Source organism: Conger conger, chromosome 19 (assembly GCF_963514075.1).
Source record: "Conger conger chromosome 19, fConCon1.1, whole genome shotgun sequence".
Classification (NCBI taxonomy): Eukaryota; Metazoa; Chordata; class Actinopteri; order Anguilliformes; family Congridae; genus Conger; species Conger conger.
This window is the reverse complement of record NC_083778.1, coordinates 22,097,793-22,119,278: the sequence shown is the minus strand read 5'-3', so window position 1 is coordinate 22,119,278 and position 21,486 is coordinate 22,097,793. Positions and strand designations below refer to the sequence as shown.

At 50.9% G+C, this 21,486-nt stretch overlaps 1 protein-coding gene across 1 annotated transcript in view; it reads left to right on the top strand.

The window, feature by feature from the left end:
- LOC133118773 (glutamate receptor-interacting protein 1-like) overlaps positions 1–17,981 on the top strand; it is a 111,244-nt gene extending 93,263 nt beyond the window's left edge. The window contains 9 exon segments of the mRNA XM_061228975.1: positions 673–817; positions 3,195–3,334; positions 3,760–3,945; positions 8,196–8,361; positions 9,875–9,986; positions 10,140–10,184; positions 12,438–12,671; positions 13,687–13,833; positions 17,210–17,981. Of these exon segments, the coding sequence (XP_061084959.1) occupies positions 673–817; positions 3,195–3,334; positions 3,760–3,945; positions 8,196–8,361; positions 9,875–9,986; positions 10,140–10,184; positions 12,438–12,671; positions 13,687–13,833; positions 17,210–17,461 (1,427 nt within the window). The 3' untranslated portion in view covers positions 17,462–17,981.
- Positions 17,982–21,486: the final 3,505 nt, after the last annotated feature.

The window sequence follows — 21,486 nt, the reverse complement described above, 5'->3', positions numbered from 1 at the left end:
ACGCTCTGCCTGTTACACACAGAGCCACACGCTCTGCCTGTTACACACAGAGCCACACGCTCTGCCTGTTACACACAGAGCCACACGCTCTGCCTGTTACACACAGAGCCACATGCTCTGCCTGTTACACACAGAGCCACACGCTCTGCCTGTTACACACAGAGCCACATGCTCTGCCTGTTACGGAGAAACACAACCCCACCCGCGCTTCATCCCACACGCATACGGCGGCCTGTAGTGTAGTGGTTAAGGTAAATGACTGGGACACGCAAGGTCAGTGGTTCTAATCCTGGTGTAGCCACAATAAGATCCGCACAGCCGTTGGGCCCTTGAGCAAGGCCCTTAACCCTGCATTGCTCCAGGGGAGGATTGTCTCCTGCTTAGTCTAATCAACTGTACGTCGCTCTGGATATGAGCGTCTGCCAAATGTCAATAATGTAATGTAATGTAATGCATCAGGGGGTCTGTGCCTGTCTGTAGTGAGGGTCTGTGCGTGTCTGTAGTGAGGGTCTGTGTGTGTCTGTAGTGAGGGTCTGTGTGTGTCTGTAGTGAGGATCTGTGTGTGTCTGTAGTGAGGGTCTGTGTGTGTCTGTAGTGAGGGTCTGTGCGTGTCTGTAGTGAGGGTCTGTGTGTGTCTGTAGCGGTCAGTAGCGCTGTGTGTCTGTGTCTCAGATGAGCAGGAGAGCTCAGGCGCCATCATCTACACGGTGGAGCTGAAGCGGTACGGCGGCCCGCTGGGCATCACCATCTCCGGCACCGAGGAGCCCTTCGACCCCATCATCATCTCCAGCCTGACCAAGGGAGGCCTGGCAGAGAGGTACACGCACGCACACACACTCACACACACACACTCACACACACACACACTCACACACTGCTCTTACATACACACATACACTCACACTCACACACTCACACACACACACTCACTGCTCTTACACACACACACACACACACACTCACACTCACACACTCACACACACACACTCACTGCTCTTACACACACACACACACACACTCACTCACACACTCACACACACACACACACACACACACACACACACACACACACTGCTCTTACATACACACATACACTCACACACACACACTCACACACACACACACACACTGCTCTTACATACACTCACACACTCACACTCACACACTCACACACACACACTCACTGCTCTTACACACACACACACACACACTCACTCACACACTCACACACACACACACACACACACACACACACTCACTCACACACTCACACACACACACACACACACACACACACACACACACTGCTCTTACATACACACACACACACACACTCACACTCACTGCTCTTACACACACACACACACACACTCACACTCACTGCTCTTACACACACACACACACACACTCACACACAAACAATCACTGCTCTTACACACACACACACACACACACACACAGACTCACTGCTCTTACACACACTCACAGACACACACACACACACACACACACACACACACACACAGACACTCACACACTGTGACTCTGTGGTGCAGTGTGGCTCTGTAGTGCAGTGTGGCTCAGTGTGGCTCTGTAGTGCAGTGTAGCTCAGTGTGGCTCTGTAGTGCAGTGTAGCTCAGTGTGGCTCTGTAGTGCAGTGTGGCTCAGTGTGGCTCTGTAGTGCAGTGTAGCTCAGTGTGGCTCTGTAGTGCAGTGTGGCTCTGTAGTGCAGTGTAGCTCAGTGTGGCTCTGTAGTGCAGTGTGGCTCTGTAGTGCAGTGTAGCTCAGTGTGGCTCTGTAGTGCAGTGTGGCTCTGTAGTGCAGTGTAGCTCAGTGTGGCTCTGTAGTGCAGTGTGGCTCTGTAGTGCAGTGTAGCTCAGTGTGGCTCAGTGTGGCTCTGTAGCTCAGTGTGGCTCTGTAGTGCAGTGTGGCTCAGTGTGGCTGCGTGTGGCTCTGCAGCGTGTGGTAATTGAGTGTTGAGCTGAGGAGGGTGCAGACAGCAGGCCCTGTGGACAGGAGAGGGAGACTGACACAGCCCCCGGCCTGACAGCCGCAGGAGCCCAGAGATCTTTCAGCTCTGCTGCAGATTCCACTTCACACAGAGCCACTGATGCTCAGTACTGCTGCAGATTCCACTTCACACAGAGCCACTGATGCTCAGTACTGCTGCAGATTCCACTTCACACAGAGTCACTGATGCTCAGGACTGGGGAGACTGTGAGCAGGTGGCAGGAATGTCCCCATTGACTGTCTTTACAATGATCTCCCATCAGCACATTATAGGCCTTTGTGGTATGTGTGTGAGTGTGTGTGTGTGTGTGTGTGTGTGTGTGTGTGCATCTGGATTTCCCTGTTGCTTTTGATAACACATTACTGTCCCTTACTGGTCTGCCAGTAGCTTTCATTTACATTACTCCAAAGGAGGTTTCTGACACTCCTGTGCTAGTGACTAACAGGGAAATGTCTGCTCCTTATCTTCCTGACAACAAATACACTGTTGCTGGCTATAATTCTCTCTCTCCTGCACTGCTACAAGTCTCTCCTTGTCCCTTTTTTGTCTGTTTTAAGTGAGGTTAGTGTGGGCAGGTGTGTGGGTTCAGTGGGTTTAGTGAGGGTGTGTGGGTTCAGTGGGTTTGTGTGGGTTCAGTGGGTTCAGTGGGTTCAGTGGCTTTGTGTGGGTTCAGTGGCTTTGTGTGGGTTCAGTGGGTTCAGTGGCTTTGTGTGGGCAGGTGTGTGGGTTCAGTGGGTTTGTGTGGGTTCAGTGGGTTTGTGTGGGTTCAGTGAGGCCGTGTGGGTTCAGTGGGGGTGTGTGGGCAGGTGTGTGGGTTCAGTGGGTTCAGTGGCTTTGTGTGGGTTCAGTGGGGGTGTGTGGGCAGTTGTGTGGGTTCAGTGGGTTAGTGTGGGTTCAGTGGGTTCAGTGGGTTCAGTGGCTTTGTGTGGGTTCAGTGGGGGTGTGTGGGCAGTTGTGTGGGTTCAGTGGGTTAGTGTGGGTCCAGTGGGTTCAGTGGGTTAGTGTGGGTCCAGTGGGTTCAGTGGGTTAGTGTGGGTCCAGTGGGTTCAGTGGGTTAGTGTGGGTTCAGTGGGTTCAGTGGGGGTGTGTGGGTTCAGTGGGTTCAGTGGGGGTGTGGGTTCAGTGGGTTCAGTGGCTTGTGTGGGTTCAGTGGGTTCAGTGGTTTGTGTGGGCTCGTTGGCAGGACCGGGGCGATCCACGTGGGGGACCGGATCCTGGCCATCAACAGTAACAGCCTGAAGGGGAAGCCCCTGAGTGAGGCCATCCACCTCCTGCAGATGGCGGGAGAGTCCGTCACCCTCAAGATCAAGAAGCAGGGCGAGCGTGAGTCTCAAATACTTTTCTGTGCTCGATTAATCTTGCCTGGTGCAATTGAGTCAACCAAGAGGACCAGAAGGCGGGGTTTGCACTTGCGTTGTCGAGTATTGCGTTGGTTCCAACACACCAGACAAACAACGATGTGTTTGACCCAGCGATGCCCCAAGTGCACTGGCTTTCATTCTCAACATAATGACAGTTTTTTTACCTTTGGTGATGTGTATGTGTATAACTATACTATTTCTTGAAGTGTAACTTGTTTTAAGTTAGACGTTCAGTGTCGAGCAAGGCACAGTTTACCTCTGTGATCTGACATGTCTAAAGTAATGAGTACTCCATGTTGGTTTTGATTGACAGTTGGTTGGGGTTAGTTGACTGTGATTGGTGGTTGTGTGGTTTAGTTGACTGTGATTGGTGGTTTTGATTGACAGTGGGCAGTCCCCAGCAGCCCTCGGTCTCGGGTGGGCTCAGCGAGCTAAGCGACGGAGAGGACCAATCACAGGCGGCGCAGAAGGGCGTGAAGCTGTCGGACGTCTTCTCCACCACCATCCCCAGCGTGGACAGCGCCGTGGAGTCCTGGGACGGCTCTGCCATCGACACCGTCACCAGCAGCCAAGGTGGGACCACACACACACACACTCACACACACACACACACACACACACACACACACACACACGCACACCACACCCCCCTGACCTCCCCCCTGAGGCACGCCACACACACACCACACCCCCCTGACCTCCGACTGCAGCATCACACCGCAACGCAAACTGTGCTACCTGCGGGAGCCACTCATTTAGACAACTTGCATGATGTGGAAATAATGTTTTTTTTTTTGGGTGAAATAATTACCTGCTGTTTGAAATGGTGCAGCGGTTAGTCAGCCAGTCTGTGTTCGTGTCAGAAAAAGACTGTTCCATTTCCTCCCTAATTGACTGAATAATAGATCTCTGACAAGGGAGAATACGTGCAGACACCTTTATCAACAAATCCAGACGCACACACTCACTTATACACACGCGTGCTCATACAGGTGCACACTCATGCACACACACACGCTCACACACATGTGCACACATACTCTCGCACACGCATGCTCACACACACTCACGCACTCACTCACACACTCACTCACACACACACACACACACACACTCATACACTCACACACACACACACAGGCGCACACGCATGCTCACACACACACAGGCGCACACTCACACACACACACACACACACTCACACACACTCTCACACACACACTCACACACACACTCACACACACACTCTCACACACACACTCTCACACACACACTCACACACACACTCTCACACACACACTCACACACACACACAAACACACTCACACACACTCACACACTCACACACACTCACACACACACACACACACACTCACACACACACACTCTCACACACACTCTCACACACACACTCACACACACACTCACACACACACTCACACACACACACTCACACACACACACACACACACACTCACACACTCACACACACACTCACACACACACACTCTCACACACACACTCACACACACACTCTCACACACACACACACACACACACACACACACACACACACACACACACACTCCATCAGCTCCATCACACGCGGGGCGAGGGGAAGTCTGTCTGCCCTGTCGAGTGGTGATGCTGTAACACATCCAGTTTGTATTGGATTTGGGGCCCTGTCTCCATCCGGATCGATAGAGCATCTCTCAGTCCTGAGGGAGCGCACTCCGCTCTGTATCAGCCTGCGGGTCTGCTCCCTGCTCCAGACCTCCCGTCTCCCCCCGCTGAAGGTGTGAGGCCCGCAGCGCACCGTACCCTGCGCCCGTGGCGTGTGTGAGGTGTGAGGCCGCAGCGTACCCTGCGCCCGTGGCGTGTGTGAGGTGTGAGGCCCGCAGCGCTCCTTACCCTGCGCCCGTGGCGTGTGTGAGGTGTGAGGCCCGCAGCGCACCTTACCCTGCGCCCGTGGCGTGACCTGTCCCGGGCTTCACTGCTGCACGCGCAGAGACTCCCCCGGGATTCATACTGTTTATTCTGCTGCTCATTAATCCACTTTAACCTGCTGCGCTTCAGCTGCCTTTAAAAATAACTCTGAGGAAAGGGACTCGCTGTGACTGCAGTGACACTGTGTTGTGACTGCAGTGACTCTGTGTTGTGACTGTGCTGTGACTGCAGTGACTCTGTGCTGTGACTCTGTGTTGTGACTGCAGTGACTCTGTGTTGTGACTGTGCTGTGACTGCAGTGACTCTGTGCTGTGACTCTGTGTTGTGACTGCAGTGACTCTGTGTTGTGACTGTGCTGTGACTGCAGTGACTCTGTGCTGTGACTCTGTGTTGTGACTGCAGTGACTCTGTGTTGTGACTGTGCTGTGACTGCAGTGACTCTGTGCTGTGACTCTGTGTTGTGACTGCAGTGACTCTGTGTTGTGACTGTGCTGTGACTGCAGTGACTCTGTGCTGTGACTCTGTGTTGTGACTGCAGTGACTCTCTGTTGTGACTGTGCTGTGACTGCTGTGACTCTGTGCTGTGACTCTGTGCTGTGACTGCAGTGACTCTGTGTTGTGACTGTGTTGTGACTGCTGTGACTCTGTGCTGTGACTGCAGTGACTCTGTGCTGTGACTGCAGTGACTCTGTGCTGTGACTGCAGTGACTCTGTGCTGTGACTGCAGTGACTTTGTGCAGTGACACTGCAGTGAGCCCAGCAGAGAGACGCTGTGTCTCGACTTGAGGCCAGCGGTTGATGCTGGAGTCCCGGCCGGTGTGTCTGTGAGGAGCAGTGGGCCCACATTCCCCCACAGCGAGTGACAGGCTGATGTCACATTATAGGAAGCATTTGATTGCAATCATTGCTGCTAAAGGTTGTGCGATCAGGTATAAGTGGGCAACTACTTTTTCACAGGGGTGATTTGGGTGTTTTAAATAAATGAAACGGTAATTTAAGTTTTGTGTTTATTCAGCTTCCCTTTATTTTGTGTAAAGATCTGAAACCATTCAGTGCAACAAAAATGCAATAACAGGCTATCAGGGAGAGGGCAGATACTTTTTCACTACGCTGTATTGTGAAGTGTTGACAATACGCTTTATGTAAATATATTTTCAGCATATTCAATTTCCGTGTTTGTCGCACTCAGGGGAAACATTTCCTCTGTTTTGATACAGGACTGAATCAGCATTGGTGTAGAGATAGCTATTTTAGAAAGCTAAGCCTGAAATGTTTTAGGACAAAAACCAGCAGGCTACACGCACACACACGTACACGCACCCAAAACACAGCAGCCCTTCAGTACTGTGGTGTGTGAAGCCTGTCTGTGCGGAACAGGCCCAGGGGGGTGGGTGGTTTGGGGTGGGTGAAGGTTTGGGGGGGTGAGGGTTTGGGGGGGGGTGAGGGTTGTTTTAAGAGCTGAAGCAGATTAATGGCCCTCTGCAGCAGCAGCCCTGGGTACCAGAGCAGCAGAAAGTGGGGCGCGCTGCTAAAACGCCCCCACAGATCTACACCCTGCCCCTCAGTCAGTTACTGTCCCGTCTCACTGGAGCACCACCAGGGGGGCGATAAAGAGCCTGTGTCAAAACGCCTGGGTCTCAGTGGGGGTGTCACCCGGCACCCTCAGTGCTACAGTGTAGGTGTCTGAGCCCTGAGTCTGATGCTCAGAGTCAACACCGCAGGTGCATTCTGTCATTCCGTTCCCTCTACCTGCACCTCTACCTGCACTGCCTGTCTCTGCTTCACCTGAGGGCCCTGGCGTGCACACGCCAGGATAAACAAACCTCGACTGTCATATTGACACGCAGCGGCTGAGGCAATGCACACCGTGCTGTACAGCACACCGTGCTTCTGTCCAACACTGCACAATGAGAGACATTATCATCACGCTAACGGCTAACGGCTTGGTTCGGCTGAGCGCATCCACGGAGAGACGCCAGATTAGCAGCCGCGCAGAATAAGCGCTGCTCCAGATATAATGGCATTGTGAGCGCTGTCAGTGCGGCTGTGCGCAGGCTGGTGTGCGGTCTGCGGGGGAAGGGCGTATTAACATGGAGGCTGTGCGCTGCCGTGGCGATGGGCCGGGCCGTGTGCCAGCGCCCTGGCTAATTCCCCGCTTTGTGACGGGATTTGTCAGATACCGCCGCGCTGTTCTGATGCGGCGCTCTGACAGCTTGTCCATATGCCGGCCGTGCCCATTACTAGACAAGCGGCAAAGCCTCTTCTCCTCCGACGCACAAAGCCTCTTCTCCTCCGACGCACAAAGCCTCTTCTCCTCCGACGGCGTGTTCTGCAGGGCTTAGCGCTGGGGCGTCCGCTCCTATCTCAAACGGGCTGGTGTGGGCGCAGGTTTTCTGTTCTAGCCCAGCGCCACGACACCTCATTCTGCTAATTAACTAATGGCCTTTAATTAAGACCTTAATAAGGAGAATTAGGGGCCTGCATCATGAAGCAGGATTACCGAGTTAGCAGAGTAAAATACCAGAACTGCTCTTTTTACTGTCTCCCTGTGTGTGACTCTCCTCTGTGTGTGTGACTCCCCTCCCTGTCTCCCTGTGTGTGACTCTCCTCTCTGTCTCCCTGTCTCCCTGTCCCCCTGTCTGTGTGACTCTCCTCTCTGTGTGACTCTCCTCCTTGTGTGACTCTCCTCCCTGTCTCTGTGTGTCTCTCTTCCCTGTCTCTCTGTGTGTGACTCTCCTCTCTGTCTCTCTGTGTGTGACTCCCCTCCCTGTCTCTCTGTGTGGTAGTGACTCTCTCCCTCTCCCTCTCTCTCACTCTCTCTCTCTCTCTCCCTCTCTCTCTCTCCCTCTCTCCCTCTCTCTCTCTCTCTCTCTCAGCTCCAGGATACCAGGCCTCGGCCTACAGCTTCCACAGCCATGAGTGGAGGAGCGCCAAGCCCAGGGGCAGCCTGTCGCCCGGCAACAGCCACCCGAGGCGGAACAACAACGTCCTGCAGGACCTGGGCCTGAGCGACGACGAATGGGAGCGCCCGGTCGCCAGCGGGTACGAGGCTCCGCCCACACAGGCCCCGCCCAGACTACGCTCCACCCCAACACACCCACAACACTATTAACCCTGTGCAGTTTCACAGCCCTGAAACACAGCTACAAACAATCACAAATGAGCAATACACTCAAAAGGAAGTATGTGTGTGTGGCATTGGAACATAGAAAATACGAATGCTACTAATAATAATCAGTTTAGAAAGAGGATAAGCTACGAACTGGAAGGCTTTCTTATGACTGTGATGATGTAAGTAACGCTCTAGTGATGCGCTGGTCTGCCCTGTCCCTGAGATACGGGCCGCTTGTCAGAGATGAGGTGGGACCGCAGGTCGTCCTGCACAGTTAGATGTGTTATAATGCGCGTGACCCGTTCACTGGAGTGTCCCACTTCATTTCTCTTTGTCAGCGTAAGCAGGATAAAATAAATGAAAAGGCAGCCAAACAGATCTGAGCTCAAAGGCTGCAATGATATGCTTCAGCTGTCAGGACAGAGCCGTAATGGCCGCCCGTGGGAAGGCAGTTACAGAGACAGGTTCCAAGGACGGAGCCGTAATGGCCGCCCGTGGGAAGGCAGTTACAGAGACGGGCTCCAAGGACAGAGCCGTAATGGCCGCCCGTGGAAGGCAGTTAGAGACGGGCTCCAAGGACAGAGCCGTAATGGCCGCCTGTGGATGCCGGCAGACAGGCTCTCCCTGCGCAGCCAGCTTAGAAGCCGTGGTTCTCAACGACTCAATTCACCAAAGTGTTATTTGTTGAAGAGTCTATATTAGAAAACCAAAACAACAATATGATTCCAATTAAAATTCCGTATCCGAAATCCAAAGCGAAATATGATGCCAATTAAATTGCCAGTGACATTTCTGCCCTGTGCTATTAAAGCTGTAGGCGATGATGAGCTTGCGCGGCTTGGGGAAATGAGACTAATTAAGTGTAATCACTGCCCAGTTGTGCAGGGCCCGTCTGTGTGTGTCAGGGAAACTCATCAGGATCAAACATGGCCTCCCGTCTCAGAGCTCCTCCTGCGCTGAAGCCGCTGAGGCTACTGATTGGTTGATGAATGAAGCCACTGAGGCTACGGATTGGTTGATGAATGAAGCCACTGGGCTTGCTGATTTGTTAATGATTGAAGCCACTGAGCTTGCTGATTGGTTCATGATTGAAGCCACTGAGCTTACTGATTGGTTGATGATTGTGGTCCCTGAGGTTGTTGATTGGTTGAGGATTGAAATTACTGAGCTTGTTTAATGGTTGATGAAGTCACAGAGGTTTTTTTTATTGGTTGATTGAAGTACCTCTTCTTGGCCTCTGCAGGGCTGCAGCTCTGCCCACGGGCTTTATAACCGATAGCAGGTGAGGTTCAGGGAGCCCAACCCCGCCTTCCCCGGGTGTCAGTCATCCAGCATGGCCCGCCCCCCCCCGTGTGTCCCTGAGCCTGCCCTGCCACACCCATCAGCGTCCTGCCTGCTCATTGGCTACTCGGGTACACTTAACCCCTCCCTCCACCCCCATAGGTTCACCGTGGGGCATGATGGGACGGAACCCGACCAGGAGGAGAATTTCTGGTCCCAGGCGCTGGAGGACCTGGAGACGTGTGGCCAATCCGGTATCCTGAGAGAGCTGGAGGTAATAACCCCCCCAGGGCCAGTACATACTGTAGTTCTAATTTCAAAATAAAAGCCTGTCTCCTTCTTCCCTTCCTTTTTGAGTTGTTTTTTTTTTTTCTATTGCATGATGTCACTTCCTGCGGGAGAGTTTAACCATTGCGTTTCTTTCCAGGACCAGCCAGACAGGCTTCTGAATAAGAGAAACCTGGCAATCCTGGTAGCCCCTCCCCTTTCTCCTGCTCTTCTTCTGCTTGTAGCGCTGCCGCTCGGCCAGGGCTTCCTGTCTGCCATTAACACCCACAGCGCCACCTGGTGCGCTGGCCCTGCGCTGCACTCTGACTCCAGCTGTCGCACTGTCTCCACCACACAGCTCTGAGCAGTGTTAATGTCGCTAGTGTTAGCATTGTCAGTGTTAATATTTACAATGTTAACATTGCGAGTGTTAGCATCGTCAGTGTTAACATTGCTGGTGTTCAGCATTTCCAGTATTAACGTCACTAGTGTTAGTATCACCAGAGTTAACATAGCTAGTGTTAGCATGGTCGGTGTTAACATCTCCAGTGATAGCATCACTAGTGTTGATATCACTGGTGATAGCATCGTCACTGTTTGCACCTCCAGTGTTAGCCTCACTGTTGATATCACCAATGCAACAGTCTGAACAGAATATGTAAATATTGGAAGTCACAGCAAAGTATTTCTATGAAAAAACACTGGGGCATTTTAAATTGTTTATATTAACAGAAATACATTTTTAATGAAGTCTTTTGAGGCAGCCTTTAAGAATTAAACAGCTTTTTTGTTGTTGTTTTTCTTTCCAAATGAAATTTGTACATAAAGGATCACCCAAGTTCGTGGGTTCAGTGATTATGGCATGGCAGTAATTATGCGATTCTGTGCACTGCCTTAATGCCATTTTGATTAATCGCTGTTTACCTCTAATTCTGCCTCCAGAAGTACTGCACCGAACAAGGATCGCTTAAAATGAGCAATTTAACACCAGTAAACAGTCAGCAGGCAAAAAAGCACACCTTGGGGTGGACCTATTTAATTTCCATCGACAACATTTCATTTTTTGTGGAGGGGTTTTTGTGTGGTGGTGTAAGCAAGTGCAGCAACTTGAGCAGAATGTAGCCCACGGAGCCGGAACGTTCACGCGTAGCAGACCTGCGTCAGAAACCCAACCGTTCCCGATTCAAATACTTCTATGACCTTTTCTGAGCTTGTCTGGTGTATGGGAACCTATGAAATACTCTCAAAAAGCGCGAACCCCGCCTTCTGATCGTCCTGATTGGCTCAGTTGCACCAGGCAAGGTCAGTCGAGCACAGAAAAGTCTTCTAATCCGAAACGGTGACATGTTTGACCCAGGTGTGAAACGCAGGTCTGTCTGTATGTTCCTCCAGGTACATGGCAGCAGAAAAAAAAGCATTTTGTTTGTAAAAAACAAAGAAAATGAGTGTGGTTATCCTGTTCCCATCCTTCATGTTGAAAGAGTCGTGCTGTCTTTCCGATCAGGTGCATGGGTCGCACTGTTGGCTCCTGGTTTGTCTCTGCAACACGGATGTGCATCAGCTTGCTGGCCCGTAGTGCAGCGTTTCGTTGGTCCATTCCACAGTTTGAGGGTCAAACACGTAACTGTTTTGGATTCAAATACTTTTCTACACTTTACTGAGCTTGTCTGGTGTATTGGAACCTGTGACATACTCTCAAAAAGTGCAAACCCTTGCCTTCTGGTCCTCTTGGTTGGCTCAATTGCACCAGGCAAGATCAATCGAACACAGAAAATGTATTTGAATCCAAAAACGATTACGTATTTGACCAGGTCTGCTACTCACTCACAACTGTCCGAGAGGGAAGAGAGAATCTGTCTCTGGGCATGGCGGCTCAAGCAAAGCATGTTGGGATAGCTGCTATAGGTCTCATGGTGACTGTGGTCTGATTGGAAGTCGGAACACAGCCTCCATGTTCTGCAGAGACGGAAATGTATGGAGTCTTTTTATCTCACGAGATTCAATCTAAATCTTTTCACCTCCAAATGCACATTTCACTGAGCGTTGGAGTTCTCTGTGCTCGCCGAGTGATTATTTCCTAATGCATTCTGGGACAGGATTGCTGAACCGAATGCTCTTTATCAGATCTGCTACCACTCATCAAAAACCATTTCACGCTTCTGAGGGGGACAAAAATCAAGCTCTTCATTTCAGTTTTAACAGCGATTGTGAACATAATGCTTTATACTACATTAGACCTTTCCCACTTTAAGTAACGAACCTTCCCAGTCGTTCTTGCCTCCATAGACGCATTGGCGTGTCCTGAGGTTTCGAAGGTGCGCACACACCTGCTTTAGGGTGAATATAACAATATGACCTGCTGTTGTGTGGCTGCATGCGAGTGTGAGAGAGTGCCCCCCCCCCCCTCTGAAGGCCGTCTCTCACCCTGCCCCCCCCCCCCCGCCCTGCCCCCCCCCAGGCCACCATCATGTCGGGCAGCAGCCTGAGTCTGAACCAGGACCCCGGGCCCCTGAGGACCCCGCTGGGGCGGCAGGCCAGCTTCCAGGAGCGCAGCTCCAGCAGGCCCCAGTACAGCCAGGCCAGCCGCAGCAACACCCTGCCCACCGACGCGGGCCGCAAGGCCTTCGCCATGAGGAAGATGAGGCAGGAGATGAAGGACATCATGCTGCCCACGCCCGTGGAGCTCCACAAGGTGAGGGGGGGGGGATTCTGCTACCCCACACGCGTCAGCGCTCTCTTCCTGGTTTCAGGATCTAAAACGTCCACCCAATGTTGGCAATGAGCAGTGACGGAAAAGACCCTAACGCTGCCCCCCCAGACCCCAAGTCTCCCTCCTCCTCCTGTGGTCAGCTCTCTACATTTAGCAACATCATCCGATAATTATGCAAAAGCGTAATAACATATACGTCATGTCACGTGGGAGATCGTTCTTATGCATACTTCCACCAAAATTGCGGTTGTTTTTACTTGAATCAATTTGGAACACAAATTGAAAGCTGGAGGATGTTATGAAAAGCTCAAAATCATGAGAAATATGTGTGGAGGCCTTATAAAGGGTTGTAAAGGGTTATAAAGCCCCACTGCAAAGAAGAAAAAAAACCCAAAAACATTTAAATGTTACGTTTTACAGCCATTAAACCTGAAGCAATAAAAACCAGCTCTGTACAAATGAAATTTAATGAAGTCCTGAAACGCCTGGTCGTCTTCATCTGCAAGCTGGGTGAATTAACTACTGCAGCTTCTGCGGCTCACACCAAACAGAGCAGTCACGTTCCACTTGATTTATCGCATAATAGTGTTTACTTTTATTCATAACACTAAAGAAACAATAGAATTGAAGTCAGCAAATCGTAATAGAAGCAATGAGCGAGTACATTTTTAATCTAATGACTGATTCATGTGTCGTCGTCGTCCCGGGAACGAGAGTACAGTTCATTCGGTTCCACAATTTCCACAATAACATGGACATAGTTATAAAAATACCTGTTCTTGGGGAGAGCTTTCCCTGGTTTAGCCTGGTTTGGCCTGGTTTGGCCCAGTTTGGTCTGGTTTGGCCTGGTCTAGCCTAATTAGGCCTGGTTTGGCCTGATTCGACCTGGTTTTTCCTGGTTTGGTCTAATTTGGCCTGGCTTGGCCTGATTCGGCTTGCTTTGGTCTGATTTGGCATGGTTTGGTCTGATTTGGCGTGGTTTGTGGCCTCTCCCCAGGTGACGCTGTTCAAAGAGCTGGACGAGGAGGACTTTGGGTTCAGCGTGTCGGACGGGCTCCTGGAGAAGGGCGTGTACGTCAACAACATCCGGCCCAGCGGCCCGGGGGAGCTGGGCGGCCTGAAGCCCTTCGACCGGCTACTGCAGGTAGGCCCCAAGACAGGCTACTGCAGGTAGGCCCCGAGACAGGCTACTGCAGGTAGGCCCCGAGAGAGGCTACTGCAGCTATGCCCCGGGACACAGGCTACTGCAAGTACGCCCCGGACACAGGCTACTGCAGGTAGGCCCCGAGACAGGCTACTGCAGGTACGCCCCGGACACAGGCTACTGCAGGTAGGCCCCGAGACAGGCTACTGCAGGTACGCCCCGGACACAGGCTACTGCAGGTAGGCCCCGAGACAGGCTACTGCAGGTAGGCCCCGAGACACAGGCTACTGCAGGTAGGCCCCGAGACACAGGCTACTGCAGGTACGCCCCGGACACAGGGTACTGCAGGTAGACCCCGGACACAGGCTACTGCAGGTAGGCCCCGAGACAGGCTACTGCAGGTAGGCCCCGAGACACAGGCTACTGCAGGTACGCCCCGGACACAGGGTACTGCAGGTAGACCCCGAGACAGGCTACTGCAGGTATGCCCCGGGACACAGGCTACTGCAGGTAGGCCCCGAGACACAGGCTACTGCAGGTACTCCCCGGACACAGGGTACTGCAGGTAGACCCCGAGACAGGCTACTGCAGGTACGCCCCGGGACACAGGCTACTGCAGGTATGCCCCGGGACACAGGCTACTGCAGGTATGCCCCGGGACACAGGCTACTGCAGGTACTCCCCGGACACAGGCTACTGCAGGTACGCCCCGGACACAGGCTACTGCAGGTAGGCCCCGAGACAGGCTACTGCAGGTACGCCCCGGACACAGGGTACTGCAGGTAGACCCCGAGACAGGCTACTGCAGGTATGCCCCGGGACACAGGCTACTGCAGGTAGGCCCCGAGACACAGGCTACTGCAGGTACGCCCCGGGACACAGGCTACTGCAGGTACACCCCGGGACACAGGCTACTGCAGGTATGCCCCGGGACACAGGCTACTGCAGGTAGGCCCCGAGACACAGGCTACTGCAGGTACTCCCCGGACACAGGGTACTGCAGGTACTCCCCGGACACAGGGTACTGCAGGTAGACCCCGAGACAGGCTACTGCAGGTACGCCCCGGGACACAGGCTACTGCAGGTATGCCCCGGGACACAGGCTACTGCAGGTATGCCCCGGGACACAGGCTACTGCAGGTACTCCCCGGACACAGGCTACTGCAGGTACGCCCCGGACACAGGCTACTGCAGGTAGGCCCCGAGACAGGCTACTGCAGGTACGCCCCGGACACAGGGTACTGCAGGTAGGCCCCGAGACAGGCTACTGCAGGTAGGCCCCGGGACACAGGCTACTGCAGGTAGGCCCCGAGACACAGGCTACTGCAGGTACGCCCCGGGACACAGGCTACTGCAGGTACACCCCGGGACACAGGCTACTGCAGGTAGGCTCCGGGACAGGCTACTGCAGGTACGGGCACGGGAGTGTGAGAATGTTCACCTACACACTGACGACACTGCGTGTGTCTTACTCCATGGGCCAGAGTAATGCATTGTGGGTTTTGTTCAGAGACAAATGACACGTTGGTTAGTTTGACACATTTCATTGTGAAAGACGAGCTTCAGATTCTCAGGGGAAGAATTTAAGAACTTCCAGTTTCTGTAATCTCGTATTGTATTTTATACCTGGACCCCAAATGTAATAATATGCCTTTTGAAGACTAAATGCAGGTGTTTGAGTGTGGAGGCAGTGCAGTATGATGCAGTGTTTAAGCGATATTCTCCAGAATCACTCAGTCATTTCTGCAACAGATGGCATGAGGGGACTTCCATTTGTAACAGTGGTTTCGGGCAAACAGACCTTCCATCTGTGCAAAGAGCAGTTCATAGTCCAGCGACAGATTGTCGCGTGCCTGAAATCGCAGAATATTCATGAGCATTCTATTGTTGCCCAACATGGACTGTGGTCGTTGTCCTTCACAATTAAAGCATAAAAGCTCTCCAGTCGCCCAGCATGTAAACCAAACATCGTCTGCACGCCGTTGGTTACAGCGTCAAGAGCCTCAAAAGACAAAAGCTGCCTCAAAACACTTTAAGAGATTTTTGACATTAAAAATGTATGTACTTCTCTTAGTGTATACAATTTAAAATGTTTTTAATGGAAATAGTTGGCTCTTAATCATACATTTTTTTTAATGATCTCCAATATTTACATATTCTATTCACACCGTTGCTCAAGCACTGGTGATATCAATAGCAATGAGGATAACACCGGAGATGCTAACAGTGACGATGCTAAAACCAGCAATATTAACACTGATGATGCTAAAAGTGACGATGCTAAAACCAGCGATATTGACACCAGTGATGCTATCACTTGAGATGCTAACAGTGACGATGCTAAAACCAGCGATATTAACACTGGAGATGCTAACAGTGACGATGCTAAAAACCAGCAATATTAACACCGGTGATGCTAACAGTGACGATGCTAAAACCAGCGATATTAACACTGGAGATGCTAACAGTGACGATGCTAAAACCAGCAATATTAACAACGGTGATGCTAACAGTGATGATGCTAAAACCAGCGATAGATGCTAACAGTGACGATGCTAAAACCAGCGATATTACCACCGGTGATGCTAACAGTGACGATGCTAAAAACCAGCAATATTAACACCGGTGATGCTAACAGTGACGATGCTAAAAACCAGCAATATTAACATCGGTGATGCTAACAGTGACGATGCTAAAACCTGCGATAGATCCTAACGGTGACGATGCTAAAACCAGCTATATTAACACCAGTGATGCTATCATTGAAGATGCTAACAGTGACGATGCTAAAACCAGCGATATTAACACCGGTGATGCTAACAGTGACGATGCTAAAACCAGCGATAGATGCTAACAGTGACGATGCTAAAACCAGCAATATTAACACCAGTGGTGCTATCACTGGAGATGCTAAAACCAGCGATAGATGCTAACGGTAACGATGCTAAAACCAGCGATATTGACACCAGTGATGCTATCACTTGAGATGCTAACAGTGACGATGCTTTTATATAAAAAAAAAAAAAAAAACCCCAGCTATATTAACACTGGAGATGCTAACAGTGACGATGCTAAAACCAGCGATAGATGCTAACAGTGACAATGCTAAAACCAGCGATATTGACACCAGTGATGCTATCACTTGAGATGCTAACAGTGACGATGCTTTTATATAAAAAAATAAAAAACCCCAGCTATATTAACAATGGAGATGCTAATAGTGACGATGCTAAAACCAGCGATAGATGCTAACAGTGACGATGCTAAAACCAGCGATAGATGCTAACAGTGACGATGCTAAAACCAGCGATAGATGCTAACAGTGACAATGCTAAAACCAGCGATATTAACACCAGTGATGTCCGCTGCCTTCCAGATCAACCACGTGCGCACGCGGGACTTTGACTGCTGCCTGGTGGTGCCTCTGATCGCCGAGTCGGGAAACAAGCTGGACCTGGTGATCAGCCGGAACCCCCTGGCCCTCCAGGAGCCGGCGGAACCGGGCCGGGGGCCCGGCGGGGAGCGGGCAGACTGGACCGAACCGGAACACCCGCTGCTGCCGCCCGCCAGCCCGCACAACTCCCGGCTGCCTGCAGAGGGCGCCAGAGAGCCCACCAACACCTTATAGCACAGCCTCCCCTGAGCCCGAGAGAGACCCGTCCCGCATGGTGCTAATAATGAAAAGGGAAAAACAAACAGCAAAAAAGCAGACCGTGAGTGACAGGGCCGCCGTCCTGTGTGGGAGACTGACGGCGGCCATTTTGATGAAGCACACCCAGTTCCCCCCCCCCCCCCCCCGAACCCTGTTGCCAGGATACGAGCCACAGAGAGAAGTGCCACTGACACACGACCGACCGTCTTCTGTCTGCGCGTGACGTGCGTCTCGTTCCCGATGACGCCCGAGGAAGATGTCGGAGAACACGCATGTAACCGTGCCAACCCCTGCTCTGTCACTCAGACTGTAGCACAAGCACAGAGACGTGTGCAGTCACCGCAAGACTGGCCCACTGCTCTGTGTGCTGGACTGCGGTACGTACAGGTGAAACACAGGCTCTGTGTGTTGGACTGTGGTACGTACAGGTGAAACACAGGCTCTGTGTGCTGGACTGTGGTACGTACCGGCCACAAACGCACCCCCCTGACCCCTGACCCCCCCCCCCCCCCCGTGGCTGCAGCATCCGTCCCCTAAATGTTTTCATGCAGTTCTCTTTTTCCAGACAAAAAAAAAAAAAAGATATTGTAAATAAAATGCGTATTTCCCTCTTCACAACCACCATCCTCCCCAAGTGATCTGTCAAAAAAAAAAAAGAAAAAGTAAAATAAAGGATGCATTTTCATCTGTGTCTTCCAAAAAGAGGGAAGGATGGAATTTTGAGACCACCCCTGCGATGATGGTAAGGGTTCTGCAGAAAGTGAATCAGGTCCCCAAATGCAAAGGGTCCCGCCATCTGTGCATCATAAATGGCTGGTTTCACAGACAGATTAAACCTCGTCTTGGCCAAACTGAGTTTTGTCTGGAGAATCTCCATTCAGAATTGAATTTAGTCTTGGACTGGACTTTATCTGTCTGTGAAACTGGCCCAAAATGAGTTAAACCACTCTGTAGCAGCTTAGTGCATGAGTATTCTTTTTATTTAACAAAAAAACAAAAACTTTTCTACCTGGAAGATTTGCTTTAATGTACGCAAAGGGTCGATCTGTCCGCCTGCGTTTAAAGACTGAAGTCACGTCCTTTCAGTTACAGAACACTGCATTCTGGGTAATGCTAAAACGCGTTATCTTAAAAAGGCCATTTCATCTCTGCCTGGAGATGGATTTCTGAGTCGAACGCGACGGTCTTAACGTGCGATCGCTCCGCCTGGCACACAGCAGGGGGTGGTACCGCCCCACCGTAGCGCTGAATCAGGACAGATATCTATTTTTTAACCAAGAGACAGATGATTTATACAATGAGAATGAGAGAATATTTATGCAGTGTGAAGCAGGCGCCGTGGTGAGCCTGTGCGATTACGCCTCCGGAGGACTCAGATCTAATCCGTCGACTGGCCCGAAAATCGCTGAACCAAAAAATAAAAATAAACTTCTAAAAAGTTAAATAATGTGAGCAAGACAGTCTATGGCACATGGGGGCAATAAGGGCAGATGGAGGCACTACAAGTCCCAGCATGCACTGCAATAAGGACCGGTACCGTGACTGTACACTCTCTTCAGACATGTCTGTGGGATTCTGTACAGTGACTTTGAGAGCAGGAGGACCTCACAAACCCTCCCCACCCAGGGAGAGACGCAGGGTGTACTGGTTTCCACCAAAAAAATCCGCGGCCGGTTAAGACACGGGAAGTGATAACTAATCGACCGATTGGGTGCGGAGTGAGAATGAAAACCGGCAGATCCTGACGCTCTCCAGGGTTGGGGGACCCCCAGAAACAGATGAAGAACCCCCACAATACAGCCTTTGGGCTTCAGAGCAAAAGACCATGTTGATGGGTTCAGATCAGTGAGGCTCCTTGTAGTCCATCGTCTGGGCGTTTAAGGGTGCAAGACTCACTCTCCCAGCAGCACTCACAGGAACAGGAAATGCCAAACGTGGAGCTGAGACTCATGCACAGATATAGTGAGGTCTATAGAGCCGCAGGAGTTCGAGAGGACATGCATGTAATAACATTTCCGTCCTGTTAGTCGTCCCTAAACGTTTCGCAAACACAAGTTTTTGTACACATCTGACGTCTTTGTAGTCCTTTCAGAATAACTGTGGTTATCCCTGTCAAATTGCCCAGACATAATATATATATATATATACACGCATTTAATAGTACTGTCCATTGGAATTACCCGACCACTCAGTAACAAATAACAAAGCAAACAAACAAGCCGAGCATGAGGTCATCAGTAAAAAAAAAAAACCCAGAGTTTAATCTTTATATTTTATATTCTCCAATATGTTAATCTGTGTGAAAATGGCGTTATTAAAATATATGTTTTTGTACACCTCCTTGTCTCTCTACAGTGGACAGTCTGACAGACTGTGCAAACAAGATTATTTGTACAATGGCACTTGTGTGTAATCAAGGTGATTTGCCGTAATGTGTATATTTAATTTTATTTTTACACTGTGTGCGTGTGTGGGGGGGGGGGGTGAGGGGGGGCAGTTAAAATGTCCAGGATAAATTCACTTTTTTTATCATTGAGAAAAAAATAAGCAGCAAATGTTCTGGGCTAAAATAAACAATCTGCTGAGGAGCGATATTTCACACTTGTACAATAGTGCCATTTCAGTGACGTGCCCCCTTGTTCAGCAGACTTACCCCTGATGTTTTCCCAAACCACCCACAGCAACATTTCCCACCGGATGCATTTCTTCAACACAAACTGTTTCATACAAGCCGTCCTATATTGACACAAACATGAGTTTTAACCCAATGCTAATAATCCTTATTAAAAGCATAACCCCCCTATATTTACACAGACTCTACATCTGTAATAACTCTTATCACTCACCTTTTTTAAAGATTAACAATTCAACTGGCCATTTCCTGTGTTCCTGACGTCAGCCTGGCTCCGCCCACACCAGCCTGGCTCCGCCCACACACCTTCCCACCCAGACGTCTGCACTGTGTGTTCTGACACGTTCCTGCTCCCCACTTCCTGCTCCCCACTTCCTGCATCCCCACTTCCTGCTCCAGACATCTGCTCATTTTCCACACCTTGCTTTGGTGACCGTGTTCAGCACTGCCAATGAACTTCTTAGTCACGCGCACACACACACACACACACACACGCGTATGAATCGACTTCACATCCAAGTCCCTTAAAATACTGTATTTTTTATTTCCAAATTAACAAGTATTATAACCTGTAAAGTATTTTTGTACAAATTTAATACTTTGGTAGCATGATATTTATCGTCTATGTAAAGATTTGGGAATTCCTACAGCTGTAAACCTTTGTATGGATGAGAACCAGAGATAATAAAAGATTGAGAAGAGTGGCTAATCGTGATCACGTGGTCTCTTTCCGGACAGAGGCGCATGCACGCAGCTCCACAGCACCAGAGAGTCCCAGAGAGTACCAGTGTGAGACAGCTGGGCGACAGCTGATGCAGGCAGGCTGGCTGCAGTTCCCCGACTGACCAGAGGGGCCAGCAGTGAGCACAGAGGTCACCTTAATTACAGTAAACTTGATTGTGTACGGCCCCATGTCCAAGTCCAATTGAGAAGATGGGGTTGGCTCTTGCTTTGACGTTGGAAAAAAGAATATAATCAGAAGTGTCTTGTATTAAATCTTGAATCTTAAAATCATTCAGAATCGGAGTGTAAAATGTTATTTCGCAGTGATGGTTGTACTTGAGACCTGCAGGGGCAGAGAGTAACACAGAGCCCCAGAAGTGGCAGCACCCCCTCAACAGCCCCGAAAAACAGTCCAGCGGGGGTTCTGAGCTCATAGCATCCCGCACAGACAGGATCCCAGACCGGCAGGATCCCAGTCCAGCAGGGTCCCAGACCAGCAGGGTCCCAGTCCAGCAGGGTCCCAGTCCAGCAGGGTCCCAGTCCTGCAGGGTCCCAGTCCAGCAGGGTCCCAGTCCAGCAGGGTCCCAGACCAGCAGGGTCCCAGTCCAGCAGGGTCCCAGACCAGCAGGGTCCCAGTCCAGCAGGG